Source organism: Meles meles, chromosome 15 (genome assembly GCF_922984935.1).
Source record: "Meles meles chromosome 15, mMelMel3.1 paternal haplotype, whole genome shotgun sequence".
Classification (NCBI taxonomy): Eukaryota; Metazoa; Chordata; class Mammalia; order Carnivora; family Mustelidae; genus Meles; species Meles meles.
In genome coordinates, this window is record NC_060080.1 from 38737740 (window position 1) to 38747113 (window position 9374).

Consider the following 9374-nt stretch of genomic DNA (forward strand, 5'->3'; position numbering starts at 1 on the left):
TATGATTTTAACCGGCAGGGTCAGAGGACAAGAAAGAACATTTAAAGTAGAGTATAGTGATCTTAAAATGCAAACTATATGCCAGTATATATCTTCCACCGTTCTGGTACATGAAGGACAGAATAATGTGGGCTTCAGGAGGAGAACCACAGCCTCTCATCTATGTATCCTCTCCATCTGGCCCACTACCTGGCTTTCAACAGATACTTCAGATATTCTATGTGGACATTAGCATGAGGGCACCTGAGGACCACTGTGACAAGAACAGATGAGAGTTTCAAAAGATGAAAATCCATCACTTGGCAGAAGGGACAGCATTAGGGCAACTGTAACCCTCTGCCCACGCAGAGAGCCTCAACTAGGAAAGGTGACAGGTCAAAGGGAAGGGTCAGGTCTAACAACATTCCAAAGGTGGAACCAAGAAAACCTTGCTCATGACCATCTCAATAAACTTACACAAGTGAGTAAACAACTTCAAGACACAAAGTGCTAGATGAAAACATGACTTAGATGGGGCAAAGGCTACCGCCCTGGAGAGGGCAGCTAGCTAGCAAAGCCTTAACAATTAGGTACATGACTTTGTTCAATAAATGTATAGATCTGAAATAATTATCCCCTTTGCAGAGTTATCCAGGACCTGATTTTTCCCTCTCCCTGCGGCCACATTTCTCACCACCACACTAACTCCCTAACACATATAAGGCCCTCAAATATCTGGTAAATGAATGAAGTGAATAAACCAATGTTTAAGAGTAGCAAACACAAAATTCAGGTAATGTCAGCATCTTAGGAAGAAGTCTGGTAGGGAAAACAAATGCAACTGAGAGTGGGGTGAGGTGTCCTCAAAAGGCCGATGAAGATCTCCCCATGACTACCTGGTAATTTCATAGAATGATGTAGCTGGAATCCAATGTTTTGTAACTCTAGCCTGAGGTGGGGGCTTAAAGAATTTTTTTTTTTTTTTTAATTTGACAGACAGTGGGCAAAAGCAAGGGGAGTGGCAGGCAGAGGGAGAAGCAGACTCCCTGCCCAGCAGGGAGCCTGATGCAGGGCTCCATCCCATGTGACCTGAGTCTAAGGCAGATGCTTAACCAACTGAGCCACCCAGGGGCCCCGGGCTTGAAGACTTTTAGGTAAGCAAATACTTAAGACAAAAGTCAGAAAGACTTACGCCACCAAATATTAATAGGTTAATAGGAATACTAAGATATGGGGCTTCTCTAATTGTACAGATTTTATTCACTCAGCTACTAATTATTCACTTCATACAGGCATTTTAAAATTTCAGCTTATTGTACCAATTTTGTAGCTCAGGCACTGAATCCTAAAAGTAGAATCAGACTATACATTCTGCACTGTCTCTGCGAATTCCCATAGAAAACTCCACTGCTAACCAGACCTGAAACCAAACTACACCAGAACAGAGCAGCTATGGAACTGGTGAAAGGGCACTGGAACAGGAGTCACTCAGTTTGGGTTCTGGAGGATCCTCGGCCATTCCTGCTATGCAACATACTGATCCCCAGGTTACCACACGGGTCCCTCCCGCTTAGTCAAGCTATTAGAGGATCAAGCACCATGGCAGCAAAGTACTCTATACATCCAAGCATTAACAAATTTAAAGAACTATCATGAGAGAAGAAAGGGTATCTGAAACCACTTTCGAAGAAATCGGAGAGAGAGACAAAAGGCCAACGGAAGTCAAGGAAACTCCACCAAAGATCAGAAATACTCCAGTTGGCTCAGCGGAAGTACCTTAATTAACTCGATAATTAACTTGACTGATGTTAATTAATTCGCTGATGACAGCAAATCCACTCAGGTTAAGAGATTCCACTAAACAGCACCACACCCACCACTTAACAACTGGGGCCACGACCTCACCCATAATAGCTAAACTTATCTCTGCGCCCCAGAATCCCCAGAACAGCTTCCTCCAGAATCCAAGTATCCACCCAGCCCTGACAAAGGCAGGAGTTATTAAAACCCTCTCTGGCTGTCTCTCTTTCACTATCGAGTATACTCAGGACCAGACGCGCGCCCAGCTGAGAACCTCCCTGGAATGACATTTCAAAGGATTTTCAAACCAGCTCTCCACCCGCGTCCCAGCATAGTAAAGAGAAGTGAAGATCTCTTGGCAGCCCCAGAACTCACCATTTTCCACTTGTTAATAAGCCGCACGCCAAGTCCCTTCCAGCGCCACTCAAAACACCTCAGGCACCATCACACTCTACTTTTACTCTACTGTTACCCGACCAAACAAGGAGTGTTTAGAAAGCTCAACTTTTAGGAAACTCGACCCCAATCGATCCCACATCTAAAAGACCTTTAAGAAGCAAGGAAAAGGGGGGATCTAAGCCCGGGTAGAGTGTACACGCTCTTCCCGCTCTCGCAGCCCCCGCCCCGGCTCTGGCAGTACCCGGAACACGCAACAGGAGTCCATCACGCTGACGACCGGAGCCCCACGCCCGGAGCTGCTCACCCTCACGTGGTTCTCCACGGCCGCGCGGCCCGCTAGTTTCTTGGCCTCCTCGGCCTTGGACATCGTGGAGGGGGCCGGGCAGGCGCTGCTGGCCTCCCCGCCGTAGGTACCTGTGCTGCCGACGCCGGCGCGGGTCCCGGACTGCGTGCGGCCGGGAGGCTGCACGTGGGAACCCAGGACTCCCCAGCTGTTCCCGCCTCCGCCAGAGGCCGCGCCCCCGGCCCGCCCGGGCAGCGGGGCCAGGACCCGCCCGTAGAGGGTGCTGAAGGGCCCGGGGCGCTGCATCCCGACGCCAGGCTCCAGCCTCCGCCACGGTCCCGCCCCCGGCTTGTCCGGAAGTCTGGTGGCTGACGCAAACTACCCGCGCCGGCGGCTGCCGTGGTCTTTACTGGGAATTGTAGTTCTACGGCTTTGGCAGCCTGAACCCACGCACCAGCCGGGACTACCAGTCCCACAATACTGAGCGACTGTCCCGCAAATAGCCCGCGACGGCCTTGGGCGTCTTCCCAAGGCGTCTTCCCAAGGCTTGGGCGCGCCTTCCCGTGAGGACTGAGCCAAGAACAGAACCTGATAGTGACGCCCAGCAGGGGTGTTTACGGTGCTCTTGGGTGGGTTCCATGGTTACTTCTGTCTGCCCTCGCAAGCAGGAAGGGGATGGCAGAGCTGAACCTGTCGTTTTTCCCAGAAGTAAGAACATGGCTGTGGACGAGTCCTTAGGCCAGTCGCTCTTCTGGAGACGTCGCCCCCTTTTGAGAATGACTTCTGTAGACACTCCCCAGCGAAATGCACATGCGGTTTGGCGGGCTTGTTATTGGACAGAAAACGGGTTCTGAACTCAAGTTCAGCTGCTCCCCTCTGGAAAAACAACATTCGGGAGACAAGTCATGGTGGGAAAAGAAAGTTTACTTTATTAAGGATGCTGGTAACCTGGGAAGATGGTAAACTAATGTCTCAAAGACCATCTTCCGCGATCAGACGAAGCCAGAGTTTTAAAGGGGAAGGCATTGAAAAAGCAAAGGGGGCTGCGTGCAGAGAAGCTGGTGCCCAGGCTGCCAGTCGTATGTGGACATGACCATAAACAGACTTGCTGTCGTCAGTGGCAGCTGTTTCAGAATGTAGTCAGGACTTGTCTTCTGGGCCTTTATTCCTCAAGGCCAGTGGTCTGCAAAGGAATACAGGCTGGTTCTGCTATAGATCTAACGACTTAGATTAGCAAGCAAATAGTCCATAAGCATGAAGCAAATTAAACCTAGACAGTTGGAGTGCTGTTATACGCTGAATTCTTATCATTAGAGCTGCAGGCCCAGGACTAAAGTTTTAAACTCCCAGCCTTAGACGTTGTTCTGCACCAGACAGTTTTGGATGGCTTACCATCCCACTATGGAGCCTGGCCCCACATATAAGTATGTCTGCGGAGACCTGGCAATCCTTGCTGACTAATGAAGGAATTCAGAATAGGTGTCTCCAAAATGTGCCACTTTGTCAGGTGGACTGTTTTGACCTGAAAGCAATCCAGACCCTGAGGACTCAAAAGAAACTGCTCCTCCCTTAACTGCCTAGAAGTATCTAAATTGGGTGTCTTTCCTAGAATAAGAGTTACTCAATGATAAATTTTATCTGACACATCTGTATAGCAGAGCAAACATCTAAGTACCCATCATCTGCTCCCTTATTGCCTATAAATTGCCTATTCCATTCCTTAGCTCAGAATGGCATATATATATACATATGTATATATATATATATGCCAAGAATTTGTCTCTGTGAAGCCTCGAGCAGAGCAAGTCTGATCTACCAAGTACCCAGCCCCAAAGGAGGGATGGACTTCTGTCTCACTTCAAGAAAGAGGCAAGAAAGGAAGAAAACAATCTTATGCCACTTTAGTATATAAATGAGTTCTCCAGAAAGGGCAGAGGGACTGCCTTTTAGCCAGGGACCCTCACAGCTGGCTTCCTCACCTCATCTAGGTCCCTGCCTGCTCAGTCATCTTCCCTGCTCACTTAATAAAGTACCCCTGCCCCAATCCTCAGCCTCCCAGTCCCCACCTCAGGCCCATCACATCATCCTATTCTGCTCAAACATCATCCTGTTAAGTAATCTGGTTTTTTGTTTGTTTGTTTATTGCCTGTATTTCCCCCTTCTAGAAAAGAAGCAGAAGACGTAACTTTCTTCACTAATGGATGCCCAAATTTACAGAATGAATGAATACGGGGAACCAGCCCTTGGCTCCTCCTCCTCCTCATCCTCCAACTGCCCACAGTCACCTCTGCGCCACCTCAGGCATGGTACGGAGTAATTCCCCTCATTATTAGCTTACAAGGAGTTTGGAGAGTTTAAGAAATAATTTTGCTAAGAAACAGTGATAAAACAACAGACCAAATGAATTCCATTGTTTTTCCTGTAACTCTGAGGCTGTTGGCTAAGTATGAAGCACATCGCAGGCATCAAATCCTGACGTCCTTTACACTGTTTCCTTGCTGAGTTCCTTGATTCAAGGTTCAACCAGCGCTTAGAGAGGAAAGACTTCTGGCAGAAGCTGCTGGGCGTGGTGTCACCACATGGGCAGCGTGGAGGCAGGAGAGGAAAAGACCTGAGGTCAGCTACATTTGCTCCCCGCCACCACTAGAGAAGCAGGATATATCTTGAATACCATTTAAGTGACCTGACATAAAGTTCTACTAATGAAAAAAGAAGCTGCAGGAAATAAGCATTGCTTTTATTATTACAGAGAGGACAAAAGCAAAACAAGTTGCTAACTTTCTCAGCATGTTTTTCTTAAATTGGTTAAAGTTGTTAAGTCCAGGCTCTCCCAGGCTTCATTTTTTTCCTAAATTATAATCTAAGTATTGGTTTTATGGCTCAGATGTTTTGATTATAATATTTTAATAGACTTCCCTTTTTAAAACAGCCTTACATTCATAGCAAAATAGAGCAGAAGTTACAAAGATTTCATGTATACTCTCTGCCCCCACATATGCTTAGCTTTTCCCATTCTCAAACATCCCCCACCAGAGTGATACATTTGTTACAGTTGATGAACCTACATCGCCATATCACCCAGAGCCCACAGCTTGCATTATGAACCGCTGATGTTGTTGGACAGTCTATGGATTCCAACAAATGCATAGTTTAACATGTATCCATAGTAACACATGTGAGGAAGTATCACACAGAGTAGTTTCACTGCCCTGAAAATCCTGTGCTCTGCTTGTTCATCTCTCGCTCCTCCTTAATCCCTGGAAAACACTGATCTTTTTACTGTCTCCATAGTTTTGCCTTTTTCAGAATATCAGATGGTTGCAATTGTATTCATGTAGCCTTTTCGGATTGGCTTCTTTCATTTACCAGTATGCACTTAAATTTCCTCCATGTCTTTTCATGGTTTGACAGCTCACTTCTTTTTAACACTGAATAAAATTCCAGTATCTAGATGTACCACAGTTTATTTATCCATTCACCTACCAAAGGACATCTTATTTGCTTCCAGGTTTTGGCAATTATGAATAAAATTGTTATAAGCAGTGTGCAGATTCTTCTGTGGACACATTTTCAGCTCCTTTGTGTATACCAAGGAGTATAATTGCTGGATCATATGATAAGAGGAGGTTTAATTTTGTAAGAAACTGCCAAACTGTATTCCAAAGTAGCTGTACCATGTTGCATTCCTGTCAACAATGAGTGCTAATTTCTTGTTGCTCCACATCCTCACCAGCATTTGGTGTTACCAGTGTTCTGGATTTCAACCATTCTAATCAGTATGCAGTGGTAACTAATGGTTGTTTTTTTGTTTTGTTTTGTTTTTTAAAAGATTTTATTTATTTATTTGACAGACAGAGACCACAAGTAAGCAGAGAGGCAGGAAGAAAGAGAGGGAGGAAGCAGGATCCCTGCTGAACAGAGAGCCTGATGCGGGGCTCAATCCCAGGACCTTGAGATCATGACCTAAGCTGAATGTAGAGGCTTTTACCCACTGAGCCACCCGGATGCCCCTCTCATGGTTGTTTTAATTTGTGTTTCCCTATTGACATATGATGTGGAATATCTTTTCATATGCTTATTTGCCATGTGTAGCTCTTCTTTGGTGAGGCGTCTCTTACAGTATTTGGGCCATTTTTTAATTGGATTGTTTGTGTTCTTATTGTTGAGTTTTAAGAGTTCTTTGCATGTTTAATCGATGATCCTGTATGTGACATGCCTGTGGCTTGTCTCCTACTTCTCTTGACAGTGTCTTTCATAGAGCAGAACATTTTAATTTTAATGAAATCCAGCTTATCAATTCTTTCTTTCATGGATCATGCTCTTGGTGTTGCATTTAAAGAATCACTGCCAAAGCCACAGCCCTCCAGATTTTCTCCTATATTATCTCCTAGTTTTATAGTTTTGCATTTTACATTTAGGTCTATGGTCCATTTTGATTTAATTTTTGTGAGGGGTATAAGTTCTTTGTCTAGGTTAATTTTCGCATGTTCCAGAACCATTTGTAAGAACTTCCCTTAGAGCTCAGTTCCCAAGAAATCTTTGTGTACTTCTCCTGGTTAACAGGAGAACTTCCTGCTATTAGACAATAAGAGCTATGATCAGACTATTCATAAGCTCAGACCTTTCAGTTTTCAGTAGTGGAACACAGCTAGTAGATTTAAATAAGGGTTTCCTACTTTATGTATGTTTCCTATTGTCACTAGTATGTTTGAGATTACCTTGTATTGGTCCATTATATATTCACCCAGTATCAAAAATATAGGCAGTGCTGCACCTTATGTATCTTATGAATGCCTTTAATTTTTACCCCAAGAATCTTTTGAAATCAATATACTTATCCCCAAAGCCACACTATCCAGTAAGGAGAGAAGTCACCACCTGTTCTTGGAAATTATGCTCAACTACCTAGACTGGATCATAAATTATGCACCAAACAAAACAACCACCGGCAATGTAAGGGGTCCCAAATTTGGCAACACCCTAAGAGATTTAACACAAATGTCTTCCGGTTATCAGTTTTCCCCTCTCCTTAAAGAAATCTCCCCTTCTTTGTTCCCACAGATAACATGTCTTCTCTCTCCCTTTTTCTTCTCACTGTACTCAGCCTAAGCAGAAGGTGTCCCTTCGGTTGTGGACAAACCATTTTATGGAGCATTACCAAATGCTGGGGGCTGCTCTAGGCACCAGGAATACAGCAATGGGCCACACAGACAAGCACCTGTTGTTCTGAAGCTCCCATGGGAATCCAGGTTCCTGCCTCCATTGCTGAGACCAGAGAGTCTTCCAATGGAAGTGCTTTCATTCCCTTAATTCCTCAAAGGCAGATGATGCCATTAAGAGAATTCTTCAGAAAAAGGTAAAGTAGGGGTGGCTCGGTGGCTCAGTGGGTTAAGCCTCTGCCTTTGGCTCAGGTCATGATCTCAGGGTCCTAGGATCCAGCCCGCATCAGGCTCTCTGCTCAGCAGGGAGCCTGCTTCCCCCTCTCTCTCCCTGCCTCTCTGCCTACTTGTGATCTCTCTCTGTCAAACAAATAAATAAAATCTTTTTAAAAAAGGTAAAGTATGACTCTTGTACAGGTTAAAAATGAATGCATTGTTCTACTGTCATGAAGGAGGAAACTGGTGAGGTGTAAGAACCAGTTTAAAGGAAAAGTAAACCCCCAAATTACAAATTTACATGGAGTTGGGATGTTGAACTGAACATGCCAATGGAGGCAAAATAAACTTGTTCCACAGTGGGACAGGGACATCACTTGAACTCCTGCTGGGCAGAGCAGACTTTGCATGTCCATAGAGAAGAATGACTATAGACAAGAATGACTTTGGATTGCTGTTGGTTTATCTATAGTTTACAGACCTGGGATCAGATAACCTGGAGGAGTGTCCTCTACAGTCTAGACAATGCAGTTTTCCACCGACGCACAGAATTTTCCCTGCAATACCAACGTCAAAGCTCCCACAGATGCTATCTCTCTCAAGCTCCAAGGAATTGGCACAGGATTTCTCAGACTCAGCACTATGGACATTGTGAAGCACACAATTCTTTGTTGTAAGGAACAGCAGCATCCCTGGCCTTTGTTCGCTAGATGCCAGTAGCATTCCCACACCCCGCAGTTGTGACCAACAGTGTCTCCAGACTCTCCTACCGTCTAAGCAAAAGCCCTCAGCTTTACTTTAATTAGACTGATTTAGGGAATATGCCCACTCAGAACCAACAGGGGCAGATGTGGGAAGTGGGGAGGATTTGTTTAGTTTGAGTCCCAAATTCTTTAGAAGCTAGAGTCACCTTGGCCCAAGGACTGGGGGAAGGAAGGATGGAATAAAAATTAGAGTACTGTTCCTGAGAGGGAGAAAAAAAAAAAAGGACACTAGGAAGTTGAAAAGGGACATGGCCACTTGTGCATGGGAGTACCAAGACTATCAATCTTTTGCTTTGTATCTGTTGTGTTCACCCTTACTGTGTTAGTGATTCAAATTAGACTGCTCCCAATTCTTTCTGGAAACACACAGAGTTATAAATACATTAATCAATACAGTATTAAGATGAGTTTTCATCTACCCTATGCAACCACTCTCTGCTAATGTCAGGGACACAGTCTATGAATGAGCAATGTGGTAAAGGAAGAAAAGAGCTGGAATTAAGATATTTTTGTCAGCAATTTCCACTCTAGATATTTTACACACAACAAGGGAAAGTTGATTTACAATGCTATTCTACTGAATTACTGTCATAACCAACACCAGATCATTGGAAATGTCTCTATTTCCCTTCAGATGATATATCTAGGCAACCAACAAACAAGAACCATTGTAATGAATGAATAAACAAATTCCTTGCCAGGGTTTTAGGAACAGTCCCCCTTTCACTATATCCAACTAATCACTTTCTACCTACATGTCCTACCTCCCTTGTA

General features: G+C 44.8%; 1 protein-coding gene across 1 annotated transcript in view; it reads right to left on the minus strand.

Moving 5' to 3' along the window:
- Window positions 1-2797, minus strand: part of RPIA (ribose 5-phosphate isomerase A) — a 42284-nt gene extending 39487 nt beyond the window's left edge. The window contains exon 1 of the mRNA XM_045979915.1: window positions 2483-2797. Within this exon, the coding sequence (XP_045835871.1) occupies window positions 2483-2767 (285 nt within the window). The 5' untranslated portion in view covers window positions 2768-2797. The remainder of the gene's footprint in view (window positions 1-2482) is intronic.
- Between the last annotated feature and the right edge of the window lie 6577 nt (window positions 2798-9374).